This window comes from Equus caballus, chromosome 13 (assembly GCF_041296265.1).
Source record: "Equus caballus isolate H_3958 breed thoroughbred chromosome 13, TB-T2T, whole genome shotgun sequence".
Taxonomy (NCBI): domain Eukaryota; kingdom Metazoa; phylum Chordata; class Mammalia; order Perissodactyla; family Equidae; genus Equus; species Equus caballus.
The window spans coordinates 34,285,240-34,298,731 of record NC_091696.1 but is presented as its reverse complement, the minus strand read 5'-3'; the positions used below and the strand labels follow the sequence as shown (position 1 = coordinate 34,298,731).

The following is a 13,492-nucleotide window of genomic DNA, read 5'->3' as shown; positions in this document are numbered from 1 at the left end:
GGGCACAGTGCCAATGGGTGAGGTGCTAATGGGTGATGATGTGCTAATGGGTGAGGTCCTAAGGGGCAAGGCCTGGGAGAATAAATGCCAACTGAAGTTCACCTCTCTTTGACTTCCCTCCAGTTTCAATCCTACTGGGGCAGGGCCAGTGTCTCCCTAGGATTGTCCCAAGGTCAGTAACCTGGATATGACACGGGACTGTCACAAGTGCAGCATGTGGGAGGCAGTAGAGTGTGGTGGCTTAGAGCAAGTGCTCTGGATTCTGGTTGACCCGGGTTTTCCTCTGATCTGACTCCCTCCCTGCCAGCTGGGTCGGACCTGGACCATGTTGGTTTACCTCTCCATTGCTTCGCTTTCTTTATCTAGTCAGAAATGGAGATTATAATGTCATCATCTGACGAGCTCGTGAAAATAAAATAAGCTCATGCACGTTGCCCTTAGCCCAGGGCCAGGATGGAGTCATGAAGCCATGTGTGTTAGCTCTTTTTCGTGGTTTGGGATGAGCAATAGCAAAGGCCAACTGCAGACACGGGCCTGACATTGATCCAGGCACAGAGAGAACTTGGGATTAATGTAATTTAAGTGTAATTCTTCAATGAGTATGTGTGTCGAGTTCACTCAAAAGCAAAATTCTAAGGCATTGACTAATTACTATTAGGGAGTGTTTAAAGTAAGATTTTGGTTTTTTTCTTAACTACTATTATAAATAAAAACTTTAAGAAATTGGCCTATTCAAATTATATTTGTAACTCATAGCTCAAGAAGAGTGTTTTTACAATTAAAATGATTTTTAGCTCTAGTCGTGCCTGCTAGTCTGCAGATGGACTGTGGGTCTATATATGAGCCTTAAATCACATGACAATGTCAATGGTGCAGGGGTCAATTTGAAAGAAACAGTCATTTTTAAGCTAATTTTTAAAACATAAACATACCATTTCTCTCATTTCAGTCCTTATCTATCTACTAGGATTTATACCAGCAGCTCAGAAAGATTCGTTGTGGGGAATAAAGGCCACATGTTGACATGTAGCTTGACCAAAGTTTGGGGATGACATAAATTACTTGGGCCTCCTCAAAGTCATCACCAGTGGGTTTGACCAGCGTGCCCAAAGTTTTTCTCTCCTAATTTGATGACACATTTTGATGTTTGCCCTGTGACTGAACAGAGCTGTGACTTCTGTTTTACAACTCGCAAAGCTGATTTTAAGTTCTTTGGAGAGGTCAATCGCTTTCCCGACAAAATACATTTCTCCCCTCTGGGAAGATGGGCACCCTCACCATGGCCCACCCAGGCTTCACCATTAGCCACAGAATCAGGCTAAGGTTAAGGAGGGACCTTAACGAGCACATGAATTTCCTGTTGGGAATTCTGGAATCCCTGAGCCTACCATGTAGGGCTGGGGGCACGTTCCTGCAGGTGTCTCCAGGCCTGTCCAGTGTGTGTGCTGCCATTGTGACCACGTGCTAGTGGGACAGGATTCTGCACACTGGTTTTTCTGCTATTTCCTCTTTCTCCTGTGCTATTGGGTTGGCTACAGCTTAAACCTATAGCGGAAGTTTTAACGGCCCGCAGGTCCCGCTAACTAGAGACTCCCCACAGTATATATAGCCCTGGACTGGGCCAAGCCCTGCTCAGACACCAGTGGTGGAATTACACTGAACAGGCTTCCATCCCCACCCCTAAGACACCAGCTTAGCCCCAGAGGAGGAGGAGGAGAAACAGGGAAGCAAGACAGTAAAACCTTTTGTTCTGAAGCCACCACGTGTCCGCTGGGATAAAAGGATTCCTGCGTAGACCCCGACTGGCTCAGGAGAAAATGGCAGCAGCGAATGTCCTGTCTGCGGCAGACGCCTGTAGCCAGAGTTAACAGGATCTGTTCGTGTTTCATTTGTGGGGTGGAGAGTGGGCCACCAATTGGTTGCCAAATGGTTACTGCACCAAGTGGGAAATAGCCACGTTTACACAGCTCATGGTCACACATTTCAGATACACACAACCAACACAATTCAATAGCTTCCAACATTCAGATCATTTCCTTTGGGCATAATCATCCTTTAGCCATACTTTGAAATAAAAAAAATTATTTAAAAAAAGGGTACTCTCCTTTAACCAATTGAACTCATCATGTTGAATATCTGAGCAACTTCTTTTGAATACACAATGCAAATGATCACTTTAAACATTTGTTCACAAGTTCCTAACAAGTGCTTGAAACCATTGGAGGCAGACTCACCCCTGATAGTTGTGGGGCCTGGGGCCAAAGTCCTAATGGAAACCCACAGGTCATCCGTGTAAATATTTAGAAGTTATAAATAAAGCACACCCACAGCGGGGCCCATGTGCCCACCCAGGACCCAAAGCTTGCTTCCCGGGGATCACCCCTTGACCTGGGGGCTAGAGGAACAGGGGACCAGCTCTGCCCCCTGCAAGCCTGTGTGGTAGCAGAGATGTGCAGGACAGCGCAGGGCAGGCCAGAGGCCAGACCTGGGCCCAGGACTCCTGGGCAGTGACTGACCGGCCTGAAACCAGGATGGAGACTGACCTAATCACGGTCCCAGGGACAGGGTCTCCCCATGCCTCACTTCTCCCATCAGCATTTCTAGGCAGGTTGAAGCACTTCCCAAAACTCCACCATCGCAGCAGAGGGGCAGGAGGGACACGGTTACTGGGACCCTGGTCAGCCCAGACGCCAAGGTTGCATAATTTGGGGCAGCCGTCTTGAAGCAAAAGCAAGGACTCTTCCATTCTCTTCTCTCCATTGAGACCCTCCCCGCTGCGTGGCCTCAGCCCCTACCCCCAGTTCTCCTCGATCGGCCCTCCCAGACAACCCTCACTGGCTAAATCAGTTACCAAACTTTCAGAAAACTTTTTCCATGAGACTGAGAAAACCCCATCATGGCGCTGTGGAAGGAGCTTTGCAGCTGAAGCATGAGCACTGCCGCGCAGCAGCAAACGGAGACGGCTGGAGCTAGAGCCACAGCAGAACTCAATAAACGCGCAGGCTTAAATCTGCACCGACCCGCCACTGCTCCTCCCGCCCATGCACATGCCCTGTGTCACTAAGGGCACCACCGTTCACGCAGAGGCTGAGCACCAGACGTGGGAGTCCTTCTCAGCTCCTTTCTCTCACATTCCATTGCCAATTCTGTTGGCTGTATCTTCGAGATACATCCTGATTCCGACACCTCACCACCTCCAGTCTACCACCCTAGTCTGAGCCGCGGTCAGCTCAAGCCTCGTTCTTGCAGGCCCTCTCAGCCACACAGGGCCCGCCCTTACAAGGGCCCACACTTGGTTCAGTGCTCTGCTGTCGCCATCCTGAAATTCTTAATAATTTTGGAACATGAGGCCTTGCATTTTCATTTTGCACAGGGCCCTCCCAACTATGTAGCCGGTCCTGCCTGTCATCTCTACTAGAATGCAAGCCCCGTGAGGACAGGGACCTCAGCTCTTGTACACCAGTGAACACAGAATTTATTCAACTGTATTCTGGCCTGGGCCTACTAGGAAATACTCTTATACTGGTTGGGTGAATACTGGGATCCCCACCGTAGGAGCCCTCTCCCCGAACCTTAGGGTGTCTCCGTGATCCAGCAACTAAAGAGTTAACACAGGGGCCTCCAGGACACTGCTCCAGCTCTCAGTGACTTCCTGTTCCCTTGTGATTGTTAGACATTTCCACTAGTCTCCCAGGACACAGCACAGCACCTGGCACTTAGTAGGTGCTCAATAAATATTGTTGAATGAATAAATAAATTCGTTTGTTTATTCAGTGACTAAATGGATATTAAGTGTGTATTGCCAGACTCAGTGCTAGGCAAATGTAGGTGTGTGGTGGGAAAGATTCTGCATTTGGGTGAAGAGCATGTGATTGGATGGGAGCTCCTGGATGCAGGGCTGGCTACGTAATTTGCAGGGCCCAGTGCAAAACAAAGATCTCGGGCTCCTGGTTCAAAATTCAGGCAAAAAAAGCTTTTTTGTTTCGTCTGGGATCTCTCTCTTGACCTGTTATGGTGTCTTTTATTTGCTATTTAATGTCATATCCCTGGGGCACAGGGACACTCGAGGGGTGAGTATGTAGCCTCAAAATTACCTGGGCCTTGCACCCAACCTTGATTCTACTCGTGTCCACGCCCAGCCCCCACCAGGAGCAAAGCGTGGCAGAGGTCACTGGTTAGGTGGGAGAGTGGACAGCTGAGAACGTACTCCAAGGAGAAGGGGAGGTAGGGAGGTGGGGTCGCACTTAAGTCCGGGCTCCAAGCCCCGAGTGCGTGCTCCATTGGCCCATCAGACTTACTTATAAAAGACAAATTCAAAGATAAAATTATGAGGAATTGCAGGACGGTGACTGCAAGCGTTAACTGCAAGCCCAGAGCCCCAAGTGACCGCACTGGTCTCACGCCCATGTGAGCTGCGGCTCTGTCCCCCTGCTCGGGGGCTGTTTTCCCCTCGGCAGCCCCATGCCCATGCGGGGTTGGTCCTGGGGCTGGCTGGGGTGCAGGCCGAACCCTCTCTTGTTCTCTCCGCAGGGGCCGTGAGGGCCTCCAGTATCTTCCCCATCCTCAGCGTCACGCTGCTCTTCTTCGGTGGGCTCTGCGTGGCAGCCAGCGAGTTCCACCGCAGCAGACACAACGTCATCCTCAGCGCGGGCATCTTTTTTGTCTCTGCAGGTGAGCATCTGGCCCCAGCCCTGAGATCTTCACAGACACCAAACTCAAGCCAGGGCCAGGAGGACAAAGCAATGCTATTGAGGGTTCCCTCCAGGGAAAGAGCAAGAGAATGTTTGACTTGTGTTAAGAAGGAGGACCCAAAGCCTTTAAGTAGAACCAAAGGTGATGACACTCTAGCTCAGGGTGGCGTGATGGCGAGATGAGGAGGCAGGGTGGCAAGGTCAGCTCGGAGAGGGAGAGAGAGTGACTGAGAAGAGAGGGGGTGTATATGCTTGCACATGGAGGGGTGGGGGCACATACGGTGTAATGCGTGAACCTGAGACTACTTCAGTGTGCTTTAAAGGGGTCCAACTTTGTGTTCACTTCGTCATGTTCACCTACTATCTCTGGCCCTTTGAGACGTGCGCTTGCTGGTTAAGTACTGTTCCCAGCTTCTCAAGCGCTCAAATCCTCACACTGTTCAAACATGTCTCAGAACAAGGTAAAAGCGGGCAGCGCCAGAGGCTCTCAGGGAGGACTCTGAGCAAGAGGTGGCAAGAGGACAAGACAGGCTTCAGGAAGGGGTCCTAGTCTCTGCCTTCTCTCTCCCCTCTTCATCTGCACCCCGCCTCCACTCTCCTCGTCTTCCCCTCTTTCCCCTCCGTTCATCCCTTTGCCATCTCTTCCCACCCCACCCCTCAGTCAATGCCAGCTGCAAGAAATGCTTTAGAGAAGCAAAGAGCAAGGTGGGTGGGGGAGAAGGGGAATTGACACCTTGGTGATGACCTTCAAACTTTGCCCAATAACGGCATGATATTTTTTGGGGAGGGAACAATGGGGAAGAGTCTCACATGGTGGGTAAGAGGGCCTCACCCCCTGGACTTGCCCACCGGCTCCACCTGTGGGGCCTTGGGAACACTACCAACTCCCTGTGACTTGGTTTCCTTGATGTAAATTGGGAAATAATCAGAGTACCTACTACACAGGGTTGTTGGAAGGAGGCTGAACATAAAAAGCACAGTATTATTTTCCAGTACTGGAAAAGCAGCAACAATATCTGTAGTTCCAAAGTCTGAAGCCCTGGCCCCTCTACGATCTTGCTCGGCTTCTGGCCCCACTGTTGCCCGCTCCGTGAAATGAGGAAGCTGGACCGCATCCAGCTCTGAGTCTCTGGGAACAGACTCCAGCAACAGACCAGGGAGAAAGCTGCCATCTTGCCACAGGCATGTGGTCACCCCAAAGGTGGCTGTGGCCCCGGACCACGCTTTGTGTGGACAGATGGTAACCCAGGGACTTGTGTGGCTTGGAGTCACGTTCTAGTCGCTGGCAGCCCGTCCAGACCTCCTGGGCTCTGACTGACCCAGAGGAGGATGTGTTGTGCTGACGTGCGGGTTTCCCAAACAAGAGAAGATCATTATTTTGTCCCCCAAGGGGATTGTTAGGGAAGAGAGTGTCACAGCTTTCTTCTCACAGGGCTGTTCTGAGAGATGGCAGGTAGATCAGACACACGAGAACTGGGACACACGAGGAGCAGGTGGCGAAAGCCCCGAGGAGAAGCCAGAAGCTTGGGGTCTGTTCATGGACTCCCCGCCCCTGCACACACACATCTCCTGGAAGACCTGAACAGCTTTAGTTTTTCCACCTATAAAATGAAAGTTTTGGAGGACTCAGCACTTTCTAAGGCTCTTTTTCGCTCAGCTGTTGTAAGGTTCTGTGGTTTCCTGCAAGCAATCAACAACCCTTTACTGAGCACCGACTGTGTGCCAGGCACCGTGCACGATGTTGGAGAGCACAGGCTCTGAAGCCAGGCTGCCTGGTGCAAATTTTGCCTCTACTACTTCCCAGCTGTGTAAACTCGGGCAAGTCTCTTGACCTCTCTGTGCCTCAATTTCCTCATCTGAAAAATGGGGCTAATAATGGCTCTACCTCTTCAGGCTGTGGAGAGGATTAAATGAGTTGGTATGTGTAACGTGCCCGGAACTGCTCCTAGCACACAGTAACTGTTACTATACAAATGGTACCACTTAATTCTTGGGCCGATTCAATTCGTTCACTCATTCAACAAATATGCACTGCAGTCTTGCTCTGGGTCAGGCTCTGCCTAGGGGATGGGGCTGTGGCAATGAACAAAACCAGCCAAGGCCTGCCCGCAGGGAGCCGACTGTCTGGTGGCTGGGAGGCAGCAATTGCCCGCTTATACCTTGTTCTTCCTAAGCTTTGTTACTGAAATCTAAACGTAGCCGTGGCTAAGAGACAGTCCTGGGTTCAAATCCCACCTCACTATGTCCTAGCTGTGTAAACTTGGGAAGTTATCTTCTCTGTGCCTCAGTTTCCTTGTCTGTAAAAAGGGGTAATCTTTTTAAAGTGGGCCCGTTGCAAGGATTGCGATGATGCTCATAAAGACTCCGCACACTGCCTGGTTCATAGTGAGTGCCCTATAAATAGATGGCAACTCATCTGGCTTCCTGCCTCCTTTCGCCTGGGCTGACATCTGAGCTTCTCTTTGAACTTCTTCGTTTACTTTTTCCCCGGCAAGACTCCCTTTGGGGGCTTCCCAAACTTTGCCACCAAAATTTCCCTGCTGGCAGAGGAGAGAGAAAAGCTGGCCCTGGGGAGTCAGGGGGCATCGCTAGAAGCCGCCTTCCGTGAGCTGAAATGTCTTTGAAGTCAGTCTCTCCTTTACACTTAAAAATTCATGTGAATTCTGCTCTCACCTCCTTATTATATCCATGTTCATTTTAATATAAAAGAATGTGTCTTCCTTACTAATCTTCAAGCCAAATTGACACTCCAGAAAGAGGAGCCATTTTTCATCCTGTGGTTTCCTGCAGCCTGACACTGGGCCGGCTGTGTCAACCCACATATTAAGGAATAGCTCAGTGATTAAAACGCGCTGTCTACCTGCTGAATGACTGAGCTGGGTCAGGCCAAGAGGAGACAGGGCAGAAGCAGACTCCAGCGCTGCCCTCCAGGGCAAGTCCTAGATGGAGTATGGCCAGGGATCACATGCAAAGTATTAATTCCCCTTAGTGCTTGTGCACTGGCCAATCAGAGTGGCGGCACTGGAGCAGAGTCCACAGGCTCCTGCTATGCCCGGCTTTAACCCTTGGGTTGCTGGACTATGGGGAGATCTTGGGGATCCCCAGGAAGAGTATGGAGCATTCGAGGAAAAGAGGGGGTACTCAGAAGGCCCCTGGAAATGGTCATTTGCCAACTGGTGCCAGGAACAGACTCCATTTAGCACTACCCCACAGGTGGCCTAAATTTGGAGGCAAGGAGATTCCAGCTGATGTCCCAACCTCCCTGAGTCACGGTTGGTATCAAGGCCCAGATGAGGCCCTTGAAGCAGAAGGACAAAAACAGACATTTTGCCTTTGGAGCAATAATACGAGAAAGGTGGTCAGAGATGAGCACAGCCCCTGAGCTCTCAGGTTCTATCGTTTCTCCTTACTACTCCTTAGAGAATCAATTCCTCTCCGGCTGACTGGGCAGCTGTTTCCAGTGCTATTCCGCTGGCCCTTGGGAACACTAAGTCCGCAGGCATTGCCTTTTGGGGACAACAGCTTCATCTTCCCCAATTCCTGATGCTTGTACAACAGCTAATCTAAAGCATTATCTTGTCCTGTGCAGATGCAAAGACTTGGTAAGCTACTGTCCCAGCCACAGGCTCGTCAGTAACCAGACTGCACCTGCAGACCCATATATGTCCCCTGGACAGCCACATTTGCACTCTTGATAACCACTTCCTACTTGCTGTATCCAAATATCTCCTCTTCTCTAAACCTCTTCTCTCTGCTGCCTCTTATTTAGCTCAAGATGCCACCAACCTCCCCATCATCCAAGCCAGAACCCTAGCAAGTCATTCTCAATTCCTTCTCTCACACTCCATAGTCAATAGCCTTTCATCTCCTGGCTCACCCCTATTCAATTCAGGATCCAGCTCAAATGTCACCTTGTCTTCAAAGAGAGGTGGCTTAGTCATTCTCGCTCCCTTTGCTCCCGAGCCATTTTACATGTGTCTCTGGGAGAGCTCTCACTGTATTTTGCTATAATTGCATTTCTATGTCAGTCTCTCCTACTAATGGTGAAGAACTCGAGGCCAGGGACCTGTAGCGCCTTTATTTTATCCTTCTCATGACTTAGTGCTGAAGATTAAGTTTTGATGGAATGAATTGCTTTTAAGGGAAAATACCCGCATTCTGAGTCTGCTGCATTTGCTGTAGGGGTGGGATGTATTCTTCCGCTGAACGCACAACGCCTGGGACGGAGCCCTGGAATTCTTCATTTCCCAGGAGACAGACCATGCGACAGGAGCTCAGCGGGTGGATTTCCTGGCCATGAATCCATTCTCCTCTCTCCCTGTTACCTCCACATTCTCTATAAATATTTCAAGACTAAAAATGACAGTTACCTCTGAGCTTTCTAAAAGACGTATTTTTCTTTTCCCTTCTCTTAGGGTTAAGCAACATCATCGGCATCATAGTTTATATATCAGCCAATGCCGGAGACCCCGGGCAGCGAGACTCCAAAAAAAGCTACTCCTATGGCTGGTCCTTTTATTTCGGAGCCTTCTCTTTCATCATCGCGGAAATTGTGGGTGTCGTCGCCGTGCACATCTATATAGAAAAACATCAGCAGCTACGTGCCAAATCCCACTCGGAGCTCCTGAAGAAATCTACTTTTGCCCGCCTTCCACCCTACAGGTATAGATTCCGGAGGCGGTCAAGTTCTCGCTCCACGGAGCCCAGATCCCGAGACCTGTCCCCCATCAGCAAAGGCTTCCACACCATCCCTTCCACTGACATCTCAATGTTCACCCTCTCCCGGGACCCCTCAAAGATCACCATGGGGACCCTCCTCAACTCTGACCGGGACCACGCTTTTCTACAGTTCCATAATTCCACGCCCAAAGAATTCAAAGATTCGCTGCATAATAATCCGGCCAACAGGCGCACCACGCCGGTCTGAACTGACCTCTGCCCTCTGCCCCTGCACAGCCTTGGGGGAAGCGTACAGAGGTGTCTCCGAGGTTGCATGGCATGGTCCTCGTGATGGTATTACTTTTTACAAAGAATGAAACCAAATGGACTCAGCTCTCTCCCACACTTTGCCCCTCGCCCTCCAAGTCCTAACCCCTCTGTTCCTCCCCAACTTTCAAGCCAAACCCATGATGTCATTCCCCTCTTTGTGTATCTGTGCCAGATGTTTTCCTCTCTTCCTTCTTTACTGGAAGGACCTCCACATTCTTCCCTCGTTGGAAGAGGACTTCACTCAAAGTCACAGGTGGTGGCTGGGGGTGGGGATCCCTGAATCCCCAGGAGGCGTGTGCAGAGTTGTCCCCATTGTCTACTCACACAAATCCTCGAGCTACCAACCACCCAGGTGGCCCTGAGGGAGGCATTCACCTTTACGTGTTAGAAAAACATGACCAGAAATCAAAGATGTCAGAGCCCCGAAGCAGCTAATGTAATAAGCACTCATGTTATTAAAGGTTTTGCCTTGTCGTAACCAATGGAGCTGGGAGTGGTGTTCTTCTGGGTACGTCTGCACAAACTCACTGCCCTGTCATCCAGCTGGCTCATCTCTGTGGTGGAAGCTGGGCTTTGCTCATCCACACTCGGGCCACTAGGAAGGATCCCCCTGCACCCCTTGAGGCCAGCAAGGTGCTCTTGCCCATATCAGGGTGGGTGTGTCCCTCATCCGAATGGCTGGAGGCTAGCTGGGGGTGGGCGTGTGAATGCTGGTGTTCAAAATCTGGCTCTGGCACACAGCAGCTCTGGGACCCCGGGCAAGTCCACCTAAACTTCAAGCCTCAGTCTCCTCATCTGTCAAATGGGACACAGTAACAGTACTCTCCTCCATAGAGTCGTGAGGCTTCAGTACAATGTCGCGTGTAAAAGGATTAGCACTTTGGAAATAATCCATATATCTTTTTTAACCTGGGGAGGATTCCAGGCAGAGTTAGCATTGTCTTAGTCAGCTCAGACTGCTGTAAGAAAATACCACTTGTCAGGGGGGCTTAAACAACAGACATTTATTTCTCACGGTTCTAGAGGCTGGAAAGTCCAAGACCAAGGAGCCAGAGATTGGGCTCCTGGTGGGAGCTCTCTTCTTGGCTTGTAGACGCGGTCTTCTTGCTATGTCCTCATATGGAGGAGAGAGAGAAAGTGTGTGTGTGCGTGTGCGCGTGCACGCGATTAAGCTCTCTTTTCCTCTTCTTATAAAACCACCAGTCCCATCATGGGGGCCCCACCCTCATGGCCTCATCTAACCCTAATTATCTCCCAAAAGCCCTGTCTCCAAATACCACCACGTTGAGAGGTAAGGCTTCAACACGTGGATCTGGGGAGGACACAATATAGTCCGCAGCAAGCGCTGTTGCAGGAAGATGAAAGCTAAACGGGAGCTATTCCACATGGCACAGGAGGGGAGGAGGGCGCTCTGTGCCGGCTCTGGCTCCCCGGGGAGAGTGGAAGGACAGTTGGATATTTTGAATATTCAATATCAGAAAGCATGAGAGGCCCACGTCGTCACCTCTGCCAACCCCGACTTCCTGGAGTGCTTTTGGCACACACCCAGTATTTCACAGCTCCAGGGAGCTGAGCCACATAGGATTCCAGTCACTCTGGGGGCAGAGTTACAGTTGTAAGAGCTCACACTGACCCAACATCGCTTGTACCGGGCTGTGTCCTAGCACTGTGCACTCATGTCATGGTTTAATCCTCCCAGTACCATCCCCATTTACCTAGGAGGAAATGAGGCAAGGGAGCTTCCCGATTTGCCCAGATTTCAGCCCCACTGTGGGATGGAAGTCCTGGGAAGCTGGCCACTGTCCACATGCACCTGGTGAATTTGATTGCAGAGTTCAAACTAGCAACAATTCATTTTGTTTAACACTTAAGATTCATCGCAAGCAAACCACACTCACAGACATCAAATGACCTCATCGAATCCTTAAAACAACCCCCCACACAGTAGGAATTATTGTCTGCATTTTGGCAGATGAGGAAATAGAGGCTCAAAGAGAGTAAGTGTCTTGGGTGCTAATGAGCAGAGCCGGCGCTTATAGGGAAGCTCTGGTTCCACACTTGACAGGCTTCTTCACTCTTCCAGCATTTTCCCAACCTCGGTCATCTGCGTACGACCCTTGTGAAGTGTTTCATATCCACACACCACATCAACAGTTATGTATCTCATGTTTCTCTTTAAATTGACTCGCTTTTTACTTCAATAAACATATTTTGAAAGTGAACTTTATATCACTACTGTGAAAAGAAAACTGAATTACTTGCCATAAGCAAGTAGTAACTGGGAAAATAAATACAACAAAAACAAAACAATCAAGCCATATTCTGGCTGCTGCCTATTGTAAGCTGAAGGCCGGCTGCCTGCTCTTTGTAAAAAAGATACAACCGAAGTGTTAGAAAGGTGTTAAAGATAAGACAGTCTAGCACCAGAGAAGGTGCTTAATCAGAGAGATCAAAGGAGGAGCAAAAGGGAACATCCTTCCCTCTGTGGGCTTCATGCCTCTAATCCTGCGCCATGTCACCTCGAGTTGTCTCGTCCCCAAAGCGGCTCCAGGCACCTTGGAGAGGGGAGGATCTGAGAGATGGAGCAAAAAGGTGACGAGCAGTGGTGAAGCGGCAGATGCAGCAACCTGCAGCCCTGGGAACTAGGACTTCGTCAACCACAGGGCATCTGGGTCGCTGATGGAGCATGGAAAGAAGGGTCCCAGGGGCTTAACTAGCGGGACGCCTGCTCTGGAGACCCAGGTCAAAGCTCTTCTGCAAAGGCCAGAGAGCTGGAGGAGAGACGTAGGCGCCTGACCCCTGGGAGGACCCCCGCACCATCTCAGTCTGCTCCCTCCAGGGCTCTGGCACGTGGGCCCTCCAAGTGCCTTTGCCTGAAGACTGCTCAGCTGGCCCAAGCTGGCTGGCACCAAATAAACATTAATATTACCACTCCCGGTTCCCAGCCAGGACCCCGGGCAGTCCTTGTGGTCCCAACCCCTCTGAAGAGTGTTCACATTCACTGGGCCCCCACTGTGTGTGCCAAGCAATGTACCGTGACCCTCCCTGATTTTGTCTCATTCAAGCCTAACCTTTGAGATCAGTGCTATTGTTAAACTCATGGGACAGGTGTTGAAACTTGCAGAGAGACAGAAAGCACTTCCTCGTGCCTCCGAGCAGATGCAACAGCCCGTCACTAAGCTTTCCCAGCCACACTTCTCTGATCTCTTGCTCCTTTCTGAGTTCCCCTTCTCCTCAAAGGCTGTTCCCCTCCCTTTCCCGGCTCACTCATTTCTGGCCCAGCAGCATCCTACCTCCCGTCTCAAGACCAGAACCCTTGGGTTCCTCTGTCACGCTTCTCTACTCTGCACCCCCCAGAGCTGATCTTTTGCCAAGTTATGGAAGGGGAGAGGCAGCTTGGCGTAACGTTCCAGCACACAAACTCTACAGCTGTATCTCTGCCCAGATTTGCATCCCAGCCCTGTATTTATCAGCCATGAGAACTCTGACAAAATAATCTCCCTGTGCCTCAGTTTCCTCATCTGTAAAATGGACACGAAAATAGTACTGACTCCATGAGTTTGTTGTGAGGATTAAATGAGCTTATTTTCGTGAAGCACTTGGAAAACTACTTTAAAGATAATAATCACCATACAAATATTAGCTATTGTTATTTAATACCATTCTCAGACTTATATTTTTCCTACTCGGGCCCTTTCCCACCCAGACAGTCTTATTTTCCAGATCTTGTCAACACACACCTCTGCTCTACTCAGGCCGGTGTCCACACTGCTCCCTGGCTATACCATACTTATTCCCAATTCTCTGGTCTT

General features: G+C 50.2%; 1 protein-coding gene and 1 long non-coding RNA gene across 2 annotated transcripts in view; one reads left to right on the top strand and one right to left on the bottom strand.

Annotated features, from left to right (window-relative positions):
• The window catches only part of CACNG3 (calcium voltage-gated channel auxiliary subunit gamma 3), an 80,317-nt gene extending 70,159 nt beyond the window's left edge, over positions 1-10,158 (top strand). Inside the window, exons 3-4 of the mRNA XM_001501201.5 lie at positions 4,531-4,671; positions 9,107-10,158. Of these exons, the coding sequence (XP_001501251.1) occupies positions 4,531-4,671; positions 9,107-9,618 (653 nt within the window). The 3' untranslated portion in view covers positions 9,619-10,158. The remainder of the gene's footprint in view (positions 1-4,530; positions 4,672-9,106) is intronic.
• A 501-nt stretch (positions 10,159-10,659) lies between these two features.
• LOC138917157 (uncharacterized) lies at positions 10,660-11,513 on the bottom strand. Its single transcript, XR_011424715.1, has 2 exons — positions 11,396-11,513; positions 10,660-10,794 (listed from the first exon to the last, which is right to left on the bottom strand). It is a non-coding gene; the product is annotated as an uncharacterized lncRNA (long non-coding RNA).
• Between the last annotated feature and the right edge of the window lie 1,979 nt (positions 11,514-13,492).